A 17,273-nucleotide genomic window follows, 5' to 3' on the forward strand; every position below is an offset into this window, starting at 1 on the left:
AAAACCCCAGCAAAATTTTACTGTACCCAGTAATTTAAATTAAGTGTGTAGATCTCCGAAAAAGTTCTTGCGCACCTAATTTAAATTACTGGTTACAGTAAAATTTTGCTGGGGTTTTGAACAGCAAACCGTTCGGTAATCAATTCAGTAAAACAATTTGGTACCGAACTCTCCGCAATTCGTTCTATCCAAACGTCAAAAAACACTGGTCAGTCAGCAGTTTCCTCTGAAAATGGCGACTTGACAGATGATTTGCTGTACTTATTTTGTAAGTTTTTGACGAGGTTCGGTAACGTTGGTATAATTTTGTCAAACAATCAGTCAGTATTTTACTGGATAATGTTTATGTACCGAAAAAAACAGAAGAGCTGATAAATTCAGTGAAAAATATTTCGGGTTTCAGTAAATTATTCGAAAAATTACTGAAAATCGCTAAAAAATTAAAACTATTCCGCAAATTTTTATACAATTTGCTGACAGCTCCTTAAAAATATCACTTTACTGAGCACGTCGTCAAAAGAAATTACTGAACAAGTTTGGGCTGGGTTAGTGTGTGGAACCCTTCTAAATTCGTAGTCTTATCCGTCACAAAAACGATGGTTTTCTTGTCATATGATCAAGGAGTATTCCCTACTCAAAATTAACTACTCAAAATCATGCTTATATACATCATTCAGCATAAAATCATGACAAAAATGGTGCTAAAGAGCTGACACGACATTACTGCAACCTGGACAGAAATTAATCCAATTTTGCAGTTGTTTTAGGGTTACTGTTTATATCCTGTGATTTGCATAATTGTTTTCTTTGTTGCGACCAAGATAGAAGTGAATGAATTGAGACCGCGCGAAAAACAACCACAACGAAAACTTGGAACTTCCCACATAGTAATTCGGAAAAAATGCTGAAAATACTGATCTCCACCGCCTCAACGCCTACGTCACAAGTTCAATAATTGGTTGAAATTGGAGCATCATGTTGAAAATGCTGTTTGGGTCCCCTCTCATTGTTCTATCCTGGGCAATGAAAAGGCCGACTCATTAGCAAAGGTGGGAGCATTAAATGGTGACATATACGAAAGACCAATCTGCTTCAACGAATTTTTTAGTATTTGTCGTCAGAGGACACTCAACAGTTGGCAAACCTCGTGGAGCAATGGTGAACTTGGATGATGGCTACATTCGTTTATCCCAAAGGTATCAACGAAGCCTTGGTTCAGGGGGATGGATGTGGGTCGGGATTTTATTCGTGTAATGTCCCGACTTATGTCCAACCACTACACCTTAGATGTACATTTGCGGCGTATTGGGCTTGCGGAGAGTAGTCTGTGCGCTTGTGACGAGGGCTATCACGACATCGAGCACGTTGTCTGGGTATGCGCCGGGTATTTGGAAGCCAGGTCTCAGTTAAAGTATTCCCTTCGGGCCCGAGGTAGACCACCCAATGTCCCAGTCCGAGATATGCTGGCAAATCGTGATTTCTCCTATATGTCCCTTATTTATACTTTCATAAAAACGATAAATATCCCAATTTAGCCCCTCTCTTTTTATTTCTCGTTTTTAGTAGTTTCCTCTTGCCGTGTGGAACCGATAAGCTCCAGACTGCCACTATGTAACCGCCGTCGCCCTTATCACTACGGAAACTGAAGCGAGAGCGACTCGAGGTCCGAAGGATTCCCTTTGAAGGATTCCCCGCGGGTCCGAAGAATACCATCCGCCAATCCGACCTACTAGACTGAGGCGTTAATTGGTTTCGCTGATCTCCCGTTTGCCCGAAAGTTGCAAGTTTTGCTCTTCTCTACCGGTCACCATCTACGCCTTCTCTCCCCTGTCCTTGATACAACTACTTCTACACCGATTTTGGAAATGACCAAGCATAAGTATCCGGTAAAAAATCAAATTTGTATTCTGTATTCCTAGTTTTAAGATAGTTGTAATTTCTACTCTTTGTTAAAACTATTGTCCCCCATCTTGTAAATAGAATTGTATCCCTAGTTTTAAAACACCTGTGAAATTTTTCATAAATATTTGTTCCCCCTTTTGTGTACCAAACTATATTGTTAGTTTTAAGATAACTGTAAATATTTCCTAAAAAACTATTACTATTGAATTCCTTGTTTTAAAATTTTTCATGAAAAAAATCTTTTGCCCCCTCTCTTATATATAGAATCTTTTTTCTAGTCTTAAGATAGCTGTAAATTTTTTCTCTTTTATAAAAAAAAATATTTCAACATTGTTGCCTCCTAGTTTTAAGATATTCAAAATGTAAAAACAAAAGAATTCGGTACCGCCAAGCTAACGCATTTGTGCCTATCAAATAAACGAAATGAATAAATATAAAAATAAAAAACCTATTTTAATCCACCTAGCGGTGCAATTGTGCCTTTCTCAATCACGAATCACGAGAATGTGTGCGTTGTTTATATTCATTAAAAGCTTTTAAATGCATATATTACATTTTATTATTATACATCACATGACGACTATATACAGGAAAATAAATCATTATTCGAGTTCTAAAATTTTGAAAAAGAAAAAACAGCTACGGTAATATTGAACTGAAAAAAGGTGCGAAATCGGCAAAGTCCCAAAAAGTCGATTTTTAGAAAAAAAAAATTTTCGAGATAACATAAAATCTCGAGGTTTCATGCATTTTAAAGATGTTTGGCATCAAAAATACGAATTCGATTTCTGAAATTTCATGAGGTCCCCCTTTGAAAAAAAATTTGAGTTCCGGCTTATATGGGAATTTCATATGTGACCGGACGATTTAGTCTATATTTCCGGACCCATATAAGCGATCCGTGCGAAATTTTATTGACATCTATGGGGATATTATAGCTATCATTTGGGACTAAGTTTGTGAAAATCGGCCCAACCATTTCCGGGAAACTGATGTGAGTTCGTAAATTTTGAAAGATGGCCGCTTTTCCCGGGCACTTCCGGAACCGTCTATGGTGGTCAATGTAGTCAACGAGAGTTTGGTTGGCCGTCGGTGACCTAGAACAGCAAATTTAAGTTGTTTGAGAGACATTTTAGCGAAATTTTTACCTTTTTTGCTTTCATCGGAGTATCGGTTTGAATCACAATTTGCTATGTGATCGCACGCCACAACCTGTAACTCCGGAACCGGAAGTCGGATCGGGATGAAATTAAATAGCCATTTGCGGGGACGCAATACCTTTCATTTGAGGCCAAGTTTAGTCGAATCGGTCTAGCCATCTCCGAGAAACCGATGTGACTGTTATTCTGAATTTAGATGCTTCCGCCGGGGCTTCCGGAACCGATGATGGTGGCCAATGTGGCCAAATAGACTTTGAATGGATGTTAGTGACCTAATACTACAAATCGAAGCAGTTGTGGTCATATTTTGGAAAAAATTCACCTTTATACATTCATTGCAGAATTTATCAAAAACGACATTTTCTGCGTGTTCGTACTCATCACCCTGTAATTCCGGAACCGGAAGTCGGATCCATTAGAAATTCAATAGCAGCCTATGGGAACGTTGCACCTTTCATTTGAGACTAGGTTTGTCAAAATCGGTTCAGCCATCTCTGAGAAAAACGAGTGACATTTTTGGTCACATACACACACACATACGCACATACACACACACATACATACATACACACATACATACACACACAGACATTTGCCGAACTCGACGAACTGAATCGAATGGTATATGTCACTCGGCCCTCCGGGCCTCCGTTAAAAAGTCGGTTTTCAGAGCAATTGCAATATCTTTCTATTGAGAAAGGCAAAAAGGTGCGAAATCGGCAAAGTCCCAAAAAGTCGATTTTTATAAAAAAAAAATTTTTCGAGATAACATAAAATCTCGACGTTTCATGCATTTTAAAGATGTTTGGCATCAAAAATACGAATTCGATTTCTGAAATTTCATGAGGTCCCCCTTTGAAAAAAAAATTGAGTTCCGGCTTATATGGGAATTTCATATGTGACCGGACGGTTTAGTCTATATTTCCGGAACCATATAAGCGATCCGTACGAAATTTTATAGACATCTATGGGGATATTATAGCTATCATTTGGGACTAAGTTTGTGAAAATTGGCCCAACCATTTCCGGGAAACTGATGTGAGTTCGTAAATTTTGAAAGATGGCCGCTTTTCCCGGGCACTTCCGGAACCGTCTATGGTGGTTAATGCAGTCAACGAAAGTTTGGTTGGCCGTCGGTGACCTAGAACAGCAAATTTAAGTTGTTTGAGAGACATTTTAGCGAATTTTTTACCTTTTTTGCTTTCATCGGAGTATCGGTTTGAATCACAATTTGCTATGTGATCGCACGCCACAACCTGTAACTCCGGAACCGGAAGTTGGATCGGGATGAAATTAAATAGCCCATTTACGGGGACGCAATACCTTTCATTTGAGGCCAAGTTTAGTCGAAACGGTCTAGCCATCTCCGAGAAACCGATGTGACTGTTATTCTGAATTTAGATACTTCCGCCGGGGCTTCCGGAACCGAGGATGGTGGCCAATGTGGCCAAATAGACTTTGAATGGATGTTAGTGACCTAATACTACAAATCGAAGCAGTTGTGGTCATATTTTGGAAAAAAATTCACCTTTATACATTCATTGCAGAATTTATTAAAATCGACATTTTCTGCGTGTTCGTACTTATTACCCTGTAATTCCGGAACCGGAAGTCGGATCCATTAGAAATTCAATAGCAGCCTATGGGAACGTTGCACCTTTCATTTGAGACTAAGTTTGTCAAAATCGGTTCAGCCATCTCTGAGAAAAATGAGTGACATTTTTGGTCACATACACACACGCATACACACACATACATACATACACACATACATACATACACACATACATACACACACACAGACATTTGCCGAACTCGACGAACTGAATCGAATGGTATATGTCACTCGGCCCTCCGGGCCTCCGTTAAAAAGTCGGTTTTCAGAGCAATTGCAATACCTTTCTATTGAGAAAGGCAAAAAAAACATGTTGAAATTCGTATTAAAATACCTTATTTGGTATTTCAATACGAATTAGGCTTTTGGTTTATAGGATAAATACCTGATATTTGAGAGTAAATTAACTGTGTTGCAATAATTTTGAGTTCACCCTTTACACTAGAGGAATTTGTTTGAACCGGTAAGCGATTCAACCAAGTAGACTACCATTTTCAACGATATATGTGTTTAAATGAATATCAAAAAATAAAACCATTTCTGTAGCTAACGTTTCGGCCTACTTTTTCTTCAGCCACTCTCAGAAATTAAAAATCTGATTGCTTCACACTAGCGGAACTATTCAAATAAAGTTAGGGCAGAAGTGAACTGAAACGTTAGCCACATGCCCTCATAAATGGTTTTATTTTTTTTTATATTCGCCGAAACACATCACCCAAAACCTGTGAGCAGAATCCAACGCTGACCAAAACTGAAAACATTGATATTAATTACAATACGAGATATAAAACTTAATTATTTATTCATTTATTTTCTTATGTAAAATAACATTTGGTATGACGAACAATAAATGGATTTGAAAAAAAAAATAATTGAACTAAAAATAAATTATCTTTACTATAACATTCATACGCTAAAGCTATTCAACTAAACAGCTAAATTTAGAAACTAGACAAAACTATCAGTCGATTTGGAATAGTGGGGAAGTGTGTTTTTGGCACATCGAGCTATCTATATTAATCAGTTTACCGCGTTTCAAACAGTGTGCTAGGTCATCTAAAACTTGCCCCTGCCACTACTCACGATGTCGTAATCCTCTTGACTGAACAAACGATAGCTACCATTGCTCTGCAGGAAATAGATCGGATCCTTGATTTTGGTAATATCGTAGCCCTCGAGCTGCAGGTCACGTTTGATTAACTTGAAGGTTGTCGTCATAGGGACTTCGGTCAGCACTCGAATGAACAGAGGTCTCGCATATGCCGGTAAAGTGGCCCGAATACCGGCCGCAAGCTGCTCTAAATCCAGCTTGCCTTCGGCGTCCACAATCGCCGCCATACCTGCTTTTCCTTCGATTTCGGGGATCTATAAGAAGGGAGTAACAGTCGAAATATTTAGTAGATTGGCTAGGGGTCAAGAAAGATTTTATCCTACATCAACTCCATAAACGGCGCATCCAGTCAACCCGACGATACTAGCGATGACGTTCTCGACCTCAAACGAGGCGACATTTTCTCCGCGCCATCTGAAAAAAAAAAATAAATTTTGAGGTCAGAATGCCAGTGCATACATACATTTCTGGTCAGACTAACCTGAAAGTATCTCCCGTACGATCTTTAAAATAGAAATATCCGAACAAATCCGCCACCAAAATATCGCCAGAATTGAAGAACATATCGCCCTTAGCGAACACATCACGCAGCACTTTCTTATCGGAGGCCTTTTTGTCGGCATAACCAACGAATGAGTTGAGTGAATTTTTCAGATTAATTTTTCCAATGAAAACTCCCGGCTCTCCGGGTTTGCATCGAATACAGAAACCATCACTGCCTCGAATTATTTCACCGGTGTCTTCCTCACATCTGTAATGGTAACAATTTATTGAATTATTATACTGTAGATAGGACTTGGAGTGGATTTTTACCTAACCAAAGTGACTGGGTAGATCTTTCCAGCAAATGCCGGTACAAATCCAACCGCACCAACCGTATTATTGGTGTTCACTGCAAAAACGTACAAAGAAAACAGAAACAGTCATCAGTCACCGTCAGCCGACCTGCTCCGAAATGAGAAAACAACTCACTCAAATTGGAATTCCCCTCGGTTGATCCGTAAAACTCGGCAATTTGTTTGATATTGAATCGCGCAACGAACCGGGTCCAGATCTGCGGCCTAAGCCCGTTGCCGAACATTACTCGAATCTGGTGCTGAGTGTCGGTTGGTTTCGGAGGCGTTGCCAAAACGAACCGGCAGATCTCCCCAATGTACTGGGCGACCTTCAAATAAATTTCGATAAGTCAAAAATCAGCTAATCTATATAGTTATAGGTTACTAGAAAACTTACCGTACAGTTGTACTTGGAGCAATCCACGAAGAAGTTAGATGCCGAAAACTTTTTCCGCAGTGCCATCGTCAGACCGCACAGTAGTACAGAGCCCATACCGACCATTCCGCCCGCGGAATGATACAGTGGCAGCGGATTGTAAATGACATCATCGTCGCGTAAGCTCAGCATGTAGTAGGCTCCGCTGCCCATCATGATGAATCTGGAAGCAGGTCGGAACATGAAAATGCAACGTTAAGTGATCTTCTGTGAAATTAAGAGTGATCAATTGTGGGGCAGAAATTGATTCGTCCAGTTACAGAGCCGGCACGTAAGTTTTTGCCCTAGGTATGTGCATAGCGTTCCTTGGATGTAGTTAACACTTTGAGATGATCTGCCCTCGTAGGGCAATTGAAAAGGTATAGGTTAGTTCTGTCACATTCGATCCAGCCGAACACCGTTGAGAATGCCAGGGAAAAAGTTTCTTTAAGTGTCATATATGACGGATTCCACTTTCTTTTAATATAATCCGTGCTAGTTCGCGGTGCTAAATCGTGTGGGCGAATTTCCGTCAGATGATTGTCCATATACACGAGGATCTTGGTTTTCACGTTTTCGTAATCTACGTCACATTGCACGTTGTTCTTCGCTACGAAGTATTCTGCCTCGGCTAAGGGGTTGAATGATTCATCATGAAGCTTTTTTTTAAATCAACACAAAAATTAAAAAAATGAATATATTCGCAAAATTTTTAAAAGAAAGATCATTCTTTGCCATTTATTGTTTGATCCATTCGAGTGGTCCAATTTTTGATGATGCATTCGCTCATGTCAAGTGACATCTGTATACGTACTTAAGTAATGTTGGCTTCCAATGCTTCAATCACTGTAGATTTATCCACAAGGTTAAATAAAACAACCTGCAGAATAAGTTCTTTTAACTTACTTTTGAGTTGTGCGTCGCTTTCGCACTTATTAGTGTTGTCAAAAACAAAACGAGAGATTCGACTCAGTCGAGGTCTTCCGTGGAGGAACGTACTTTTGAGTTGTTTGAGGTATACTCAAAATTAGGTAAATTCAACTTAAATTTGAGTATAAAAAACCTATCAATGAGTTGCAATTTTTGCCGTGGTTAACCCTTTCATGCCCAACTTTTTTCTAGTGCATGTAGGGTTTCAAAACTATTTTTCTTTTAAAACGGTGGGGTCAAGAAACTCGAAAAACCTTTTTTCATAAAGGTAGGTGCTTTCCTTGCAGTGCTAGAAGCTGCTCAATTTTTACCTTCCAATGCTCACTACAATTCTCCTAGAATATTTACAATAGTACAACTGCGTGGAAAACGTAGCCAAAAATAGTCTAAATTGATAAGTTTTATCAGTTTTCACTAATATTGCAACATAACGAAGTTATATGAAAAATTCATTTTCCGTCGCCAACGTAAACGGTTCTTGGCAGCACTGCTCCATCGGAGTTCAGTCAGACTAATTGCAATAACTTCAGTTCTAGAGCTGATCCTTGTAAACGTTAATACTCAAATGAAAACCAATAGTCACATTTATTAGCCTTACTTGTTTTTGTGAGCAAATCTTGCCTTAATCAAAAGTTATAGCTGTTTAAAAACGTTGTTGTCCACAAACAACATGGGCATGAATGGGTTAAATGGAAACTACCTTCAACACGGTTTACCTAATTTTAAGTTCCCCCACGATACCACGAGATTGAGTCAAAGGAACTCAATTTTAGGTAGTTTTTCGTTTCCGTGCACATAGACTTTTGACTTCACTCAGACACCTAGAAAAAAGTCTGGAGGCTATTTAGGCGGCCAATTGCCGGGTCAACAGCGAGAAATTAAACGTTCACTGTATTCCTACGCGATAATTTCATTTAGCATTACACATTTAAATGCGAAATTTTCAAATAATTCGTTAGAATAAAATAATATTGTTAAAAATGAAAATTGGAAAATCGTTGCCTTCATCAACTATTTTCCTTCTTTTCAAATCTGCAACATTGTTTGAAAATTTTGTTAGAATGTTATTGATGAAAAGCTGAAAATGCGTTTGGCAACACTGTCCACTAAATGGATAGTGGGGGAAAGACGCACATTCGTCTTGGTTATGCTACTATTAGTAGCTGAAAGGAATGAACAGGTACATGGCAAGAAAACGAACGAGAGAGCGATTAAAGTGCATATTCGCGCGAATCAGTTTTTCTCGCCATTCGTTTGATTGTTGTATTACCAACCAGCATCAGCAGTAGTAGCGCCATGGCCCGTAGTGAAAACAATTTAATTATTTATGCGAAGAAAATAGTCGCCCTGAAAACAAACGGTTTTTTTTGTTGTTTCGGAAAGATAGCTTGCTTTCTAAGGAGAAGCGACGCCAAATCACAACAAAGATTCGGTTATATTTTGACATTTTCGGGTTACGTTACAGCATCTGTATACGCCTAGAAATTACTATACCGATACACGCAGAGAAATAAGGCATATTGGATTCAAATATTTTGCGACTTCGAATCAAATTCAAAAAAAAATTTGAAGCGGAAATAAAAATATTTTTTTTTTCAAATACCGGACAGTGTTGGTTCTAAAATATTCATATTAGAAACAAAAATACTGCAATTTGATTCAAAAATCTTTTAGGGAAAAAAGGAATATTCGTATCAAATATATTGAAACTTTGATTCAAATTCAAGGAATTAGTTGAGCCAAAAGAAAATTTTATTGGTTTTAAAATAATACCATTTGAAACAAAAATACTTGCTTTAGATTTAAAAATATTGCTTAAAATAATGTCCGTGTATGGTTAGATCTCCGCCATTTTGTTACATTACGCAAACGAAAAAATGAACGCATCGGGCAGATATTGCGGTCGAGACACTAGTATTAGAAGATATGGATATTTTTAAAATATTAAAATCGTTTGATTATTGCGATGTGATAGTGAGTGCTTTTATAGGTGAGTAAATTAATTGTTAATAATGTAATATAAACCTAATATATATAAATATTTCAGAAAACGGAGACACTATTGATGCCCTAAAATTCATCGAACGTAAGGATGTGGAGGGACACACAACAACTTTTTCTGGCGGAAAGGACGAAATGCATCCATGAAAGTTGTTCCTTAGAAACTGTAATTATGTAAATATTATATATATATATATATATATATATATATATATATATATATATATATATATATATATATATATATATATATATATATATATAGCATAAAAGCCGAAAATCTCAGACCTGCGTTTAATCTATAACGAGATGCTGCAATATTTTGCGCGGGTTTCTAATTCTGTTCACGATCTAATCGCAAAATTCAAAACAAAAATTCAAATATTACTTATTTTCTGTAAGTTATGACATTTTTTGAAAATCTTGGTTTAGATCACAATGAGCGAAATTAGGAATCGGCGCAAAATATGAGCACATACGGATTCCAAAAAAATATGATAATCAGAATATTAATATTAATAAAACCTTTTTTTAAAACAAAAGAAAAATGTTTTTTGGATTAAATATATTTTTTCATTGTTTTCAAATAAAAAGCGCATTTCAAGCAAAAAAACTTGCGTTGTTTCAAAAATAAACATATGATAGATTTAAATAAAAACATTATTAAATCTAAAATAGTCCTATAATAGAAACAACAAACTTTTTTTTGAAGGTAAAAATAAATATTTTTGAATCTAAAAAAATTGAAATTAGGCCGTGGTTCAAAAAAATATATTTTTGAATTCAAAGCGGATTATTTTGGAATTCAATATACATTTCTCTGCGTGTAGAAGATGGCAAGTGTATCGTTCAGCAATCAGCTATCTGATTTTTTACCACGCATTTGCTTTTTGAAAAACAAAAAGGTACAAATCCTCCAAAAGAATCAAAAGATGTCCTTAAGTTGCACAGGTCTTCTTTTGATCTTTTTGTTATCACGGGCAGCATTTCCTGCCAGCTCAAATACGCCAGGTAGACGAATGCTCCGGCACCAACACACCCGGCCTAGTGACTTTTTCTCGGCAAACGATCGAAAGAAAACTGGAGACCGGCACAAACCAAACGGGTTTTTTTTTTCTTCACCATTCCTCCTATACCACGAGCGGTAGACGAGCGTATGTTGCCAGTACGAGTGCAACACACGAATGATTCCGCATTCGAATGCGACACCCGGTTTTGTACTTGGTTCAGTTTGCACTCGAAGCCAAATGGGCAGGCCATCGAATGAAATCAGTTTATTTCCGTCGACAAAGAGGAGAAGCCTCGAACAAAATCTGTTCAAGATTTGCGGTTCGGTGCGGGAACCAATCACGAACTAGTTTTAGTCAGATGATTTAAAATCGGGTTTTAATAGTAAGGTGTGAAAAGTTTCAAAAGCCTGGCCTGTAGTGTATTGGCACTGTGTGGGACTCACGACTCACGTTCGTGCCTAACCACTAAAAACAATCCTAACTTTTTACACCCTACATCCTCACGGAACTACGACAAGGTATTACTTCGTGGGGGGATCGTTGAGCTTTCGTCGCACCTCTTTCTTCTGCTCTATTTCGGAGCCTCACTTGGTTCATGGAGTGGCTCGACATATGAGCTTTGATTTAACTCTCGACTCTTCTCTCGCTTCTTGTCTTCATCTATTACGTTCCCGTTTAGCTCTCGTCTCCGTGAGCCGTTTAGGTGCTAATTCCTTGAGCCATTTAGCTCCTGTTTCCGTGTGTCATTCAGCCCCCGGCCTCATACGATCTGCATGGATAGTCCGCAACGGTAAACTCACCCTACTCCGGCCGATAGTTCCCCGGTGGAGGGATTTCCCTCGATACCGATACCCACTTCCTTGAGATATTTAGCTCCCAGCTTCACCGAGATCAACTCGGATATTATCCTACTCCGACTTAGAGTTCCCCTGCAACGGAATTTCTCTCGGTACCGGTATTCGTGAACCAATTAGCTCCCCTTTCGTCACAGTTCTGTAGGGTAGTCCACGGTGCCGAATGAATTCCCAGGCGGTAGATTGCTCCCGACACCGATGTACCTTTCTGTGAGCCATTTAGCTCCCCGCTCCGTCTACTCGGTCTAGTTCCCGGCCTACTCAACGGGCCAGCTAGTAAGTGCTGAGGTCCGTCCAACGATTCCGGGTTGAGCGTAGCTTCCAGTTCACTGGCGTGCCAACGATCCACTGCTAGCTATTCGACACGGTCTACGAGCTACCCGGTTGGGTGTCGAGGTCGGTCCGGCGATTCCGCTGTGTGTGTGTGTGTGCTAATCTCAACCCATCGGAAATAAAAATAATAGCTAATGAAGGAAAAGATTTTTAAATTTGAAATTTTTGGCTGATGGTTTAACAGCGCTGATAAGGGTTAATTAGTTTTCCAAAGAAAATATTCTCCGAGTGAGAGATTTTTGTTTCAATTGGCCCCCGTTACTAGCACGAAGCTGTACAAAATAATTATTACAGTCAGTCCACGGAGCCGGCTGACTCCTAATAATTTCCTTATTTCCATATGTCGAAATGTAGTCTCCGACCATCTCACAAGGTTGATTAGTATAAACCGACCAAAATCACAATCCTTCTGTTCAAGATTTTCGGCTCGGTGCATTGGCGGGAACCAGTAAGAAACGAGTTTCAGTCGAGTGTTTTAAAATCGGTTTTTTCCATATGTATGCATCTTTCCACCCATTGGACATAAACATAATAGTTGACGAAGAAAAATATTTTGAAATTTAATTCTTTTGAGTGTTTTGATAGCGCTGATAAGGGCTAATTAGTTTCCCAAAGAAATTATACTCCGGGTGGAAGATTATTGTTCGAATTGGTCTTGGTTGCTAGCACGAAGCTGCATAAAATAATCCACGGAGATGAATTCTACCCAAGTAGCATTTCTAGTTTATAGCACACTGCAAGTGTACTACAGAATTTTAAGAAGGGTTCCAAGAGTACCATACAACCTCAATTGTTACTAGGGTAATAATCACCTTCGCTCCCGGTGTTGACTTACAGTCTTCGGATATCTGACAAAAATAAAATTACCACGTTTGTTTAGAAAATATCGAAAAAATACTAAACTATGATTGTTCCATCCATAAGACTCAAAGAAAATGTAAATCTTTAGCGTTTTTCTCGGCTTGCTTTTAATGGCAGTATATTTCAAACTTTTCATCATTTAAGCGTGCACCATATTGACGGTTTTGACCGAGATGCGCTGAAAATTTTCACCATTTCCGAGTAGTTTTAGAAACATTTTTCAAAACACAGCCTTTTCGTTATTAATGCATGTTATACATACTCCAAACTTTAATACTACATTGATGAACATATTTTCGACAAAATGACCTTAATCCTCAAATCATTCTTCTTAAGTATAATGGAAGGTATGAACGTTCAAAATCTGACTGGGCTGCCACAGCCGATATTTTGAAACGGGACCGCTATATTGAAAGCTTCAATGTATTCTATATTAATAAAAAATCGTAATATGAACTATGAGAAAATAATGATACAAAAAATTTAACATCGATTGATTGCAGAGTTTTAAAAGAAACCCAGCTCTGGATAAGAAATTATAGCATATTTAATATCAAATTATAGTAAAATGAAACTGTCGAACGTCGTCCAACGATTCAATAAAAGTACGAAACGCCAGAAATAAAAGAAATAAAACAACCATATCATTCGAGTAAAACCACATCAAAATAGCAAACGGCAGCCCTAAGTTTGCGCCACTAAAACAACAAAAATGATCCATAAATAATTGAAAAACGATCCATAAAAAAGTTGTCAATGTTCCATAAAACAAAACTGAAAATCCATAAAACTGTGTGAATGATCCATAAAAAAGGGTGATTTGATCCATAGATTATGTAAAATTGAACCATAAAATAATCGCAAAAGAGCACTAAAATAGTAATAAAAGAGCAATTAAAATGAACCAATGCCCCATAAAAATATTGGAAATGTTCCATAAAATGATACATTTTGCGCCATAATTTAACTGACATTGATCCATAGAATATTAACAATGTGCATTAAAACACTTCGATATGTTCCATAACATTGACAAAAATGTTCCACGGTATTACAAAATGGAGCAATAAAATGTTAGAAAAAGTTCCATAAATTTGATGAAAATGTTTGCTAAATAATTTTTCTTGGTCCATAGAAGATGTAAAAATGAACATTAGAAATGATTCATATATCGAACGTTAAATTATGGTTCATGGATATTTACAAAACGATCCATAAGAAAATAAAATGTTAAACGATCCATTAATATGTGCTTATGCACCAGAAAAATTAAATTTAATGAATTCATGCGAAATTTTTGCTATTCGAACTAATAATAAAGTTTATTACATTTGGTTGTAATGTCAAACTACAACAAACAATGCATACTTGTTACTTGGCGGATCAGAAGGACCCGCTATTACGTTGCCCCTAGTCCCTGGTCAGAGCCACGGGGACCGTCTGGGGTGGACTCCAAAGGTCTCTTTTGCTGGCTAGCACGAGCTTGAGGTTCGGAGGCTCAAGGTCGGCTCACGGACATGGACACCAATCAAAGGATCAAAATGCACGGTCTTATCTTTTACACTTTTTTATTTTAATCTACTTACAATCGTGTGTATGTGTGGGTGTGTAGAATAGTAAACTACGGGCCGGCCGGCGAATGCGGGATTGCGGTTGGAAACGGTGGACTCGTGGGTGGGAAACTCGTGGGCGGTGACTCGTTGACGGTTGACTCGTTGTCGGTGGACTCGTAACGGACTCGTCGTTGCTGCCCCCTAAGGTGGGTTACTCGGGCCTGGCTGGCTCCGCGTGCTGGGCGACCTCGCTTGCTGGGGTTTCTCCTCGCGGTGCTACCGCGCGTTTGTGGGGTTTTCGCAAACCGTCGAGGTATCTCTCGGTTACTCGATGAGATGATCGCCACGTATAATGGCTTTTCGCTGATTGAGGATACGCCGTGGACCCTGTGGGGAATCGCTGATCCCGGACAGTAAGCCACTCCAATGGCTGCTGGGCAACACTTGCTGGGTCTTGATCCTTTCCTATGGTGTAGTAGTTTCTACCAATGCTACTTCTTGCTTTTAAAACTTTAAATTTTTATATATAACTTTTTCCGTTGGTCTATCTGAACTCGTTGATGGTATAATCGAAAGTGATTTTAATATTTGCTGTAGAGGCCCAGTAGTCTCACTCTCTCTCTCTCTCTTTCATTTTCCCAACCCTTTCACCTTCCAGTGCTCTTTTTCCGCGGCTTTCCCATCCGTTTCCTGTTACCGCGATTTTTAGAATTTGTGTGTTTTGTGTATGTGTTGTTATAATATTTATTTATTTTATCCTAGTAGACCGTTTAGTTTTATTTTTAGTGCTTCCTATTTTAACATAATTTAGATACAAACAAAATATGCTATACAATTTAACGTTTAATCATAGCAGAGAAAATTGACGTGATTTTAGACGATAAGTAGATACATATCTATATATTTATTCCATTTAGCTAGCCATAATATTGGTAACCACGATAGAGAGTAAATAAGTTCTCTCTATCTCTCACCACTCTTGCTTGCTCGTGATCGGTTTATAGGGCAAAAGTACCAGAACGGTAACATACTTTATAGTTAAACTTCAGCTTCCGTACCCAACTAGTCAGCTAACTGACCTTAGCTAACCTGAAATCATTATGGCAACTCTTTAAACGTCATGGTATTTATGATATTAGAGCGCTGAGTGTTATTAGACCACCTATACAGGCTGGCATGAGTCGCAAATACTATCTGAATAACTATCTGAAGCGAAAACGGACACTTTATACACGAACACTGTCTAATGTGGCTACGCCACATCGCTTTCTTGTGCACTGTCCGACTTCGCTGCCGCTCAGTCGGCTTTTAACGAGCTATAGCCCCTATGTTTAAGTAAACCGGGCAAACGAGAGGACCACAGGTTTGCCTGCAATTCCAGCTACGGGTTAATCAATGCCTCGTCCAACGGATCCTCAGCGGCTTTGCGCCGCTTCGGATCCTTGGCCTCGGATATGCGGCCAAGCCGCATCACACTAGCTCCCAGTATAAGCTCACTTGTTAAAACACTGTCACTGTTATGAGAATTATTAAGCACAACTTATTTTTTAAGTTTACCATAAAATTTCGCATGAATTCATTAAATTTATTTTTTCTAATGCATAAGCACATATTAATGGATCGTTTTACATTTTCTTTTCTTATAGATCGTTTTGTAAACATCCATGAACCATAATTTAACGTTCAATATATGAATCATTTCTAATGTTCATTTTTACATCTTCTATGGACCAAGAAAAATTATTTAGCAAACATTTACATCAAATTTATGGAACTTTTTCTAACATTTTATTGCTCCATTTTGTAATACCGTGGAACATTTTTGTCGATATTATGGAACATATCGACGTGTTTTAATGTACATTGTTAATATTCTATGGATCAATGTCAGTTAATTTATGGCGCAAAATGTATCATTTTATGGAACATTTCCAATATTTTTATGGGGCATTAGTTCATTTTAATTGCTCTTTTATTACTATTTTAGTGCTCTTTTGCGATTATTTTATGGTTCAATTTTACATAATCTATGGATCAAATCACCCTTTTTTATGGATCATTCACACAGTTTTATGGATTTTCAGTTTTGTTTTATGGAACATTGACAACTTTTTTATGGATCGTTTTACAATTCTTTATGGATTATTTTAAATATTTTATATGCAAAAGTACATTTTCCCATAGCAAACCATAGAGAGCGCGGGAAAAACGACAAGTGCAATTGACTGCTAGTGGCACCCTATACGACTGCACTAGGGATACCGTACGGGTTACCGTAGTAAATAATCAAAAACTCACCTGGAATTGGTGATCACAGCAGCCTTGGGCATCCCGGTCGTGCCGGACGTGTAGATGTAAACTAATTTATCTTTCGGTGATACATCATCCCAGATAGCGCTTAAGTCTACATTCTGTACGCCATTCAGAGCGTGCCGCAAGTCCTCGGCAGCTGAAAAGAAACAACAACGGGCGGGGAAAGGGAAAACATACAGTCTCACTCATCAGAAGCAGTTCACACACAAAAAAAAACAGGAACGATTTTCCCCGTGCGAAAATGATTTATGATTATCCATTATACACTATACAGGAAAGGAAAGGAAGGTGGCAAAATACACACCATGTGTGCTTCTGTTGCAAACTTTCAGTCATACAAGAAAGAGCATAGAGATACCTTTTAGATGAGGTGAGAAAT

The 17,273-nt window shown here is 38.2% G+C and overlaps 1 protein-coding gene across 3 annotated transcripts in view; it reads right to left on the reverse strand.

The window, feature by feature from the left end:
* Positions 1-5,462: 5,462 nt before the first annotated feature.
* Positions 5,463-17,273, reverse strand: part of LOC131688876 (long-chain fatty acid transport protein 4) — a 34,242-nt gene continuing 22,431 nt past the window's right edge. For all 3 annotated transcript variants that reach the window (XM_058973467.1, XM_058973468.1, XM_058973469.1), the window contains exons 5-11: positions 16,880-17,030; positions 7,022-7,223; positions 6,761-6,953; positions 6,602-6,680; positions 6,270-6,539; positions 6,112-6,202; positions 5,463-6,042 (exon numbers count right to left, since the gene is read on the reverse strand). In XM_058973467.1, the coding sequence (XP_058829450.1) occupies positions 5,734-6,042; positions 6,112-6,202; positions 6,270-6,539; positions 6,602-6,680; positions 6,761-6,953; positions 7,022-7,223; positions 16,880-17,030 (1,295 nt within the window). In that variant the 3' untranslated portion in view covers positions 5,463-5,733. The remainder of the gene's footprint in view (positions 6,043-6,111; positions 6,203-6,269; positions 6,540-6,601; positions 6,681-6,760; positions 6,954-7,021; positions 7,224-16,879; positions 17,031-17,273) is intronic.

This window comes from Topomyia yanbarensis, chromosome 3 (assembly GCF_030247195.1).
Source record: "Topomyia yanbarensis strain Yona2022 chromosome 3, ASM3024719v1, whole genome shotgun sequence".
NCBI classification, from domain to species: domain Eukaryota; kingdom Metazoa; phylum Arthropoda; class Insecta; order Diptera; family Culicidae; genus Topomyia; species Topomyia yanbarensis.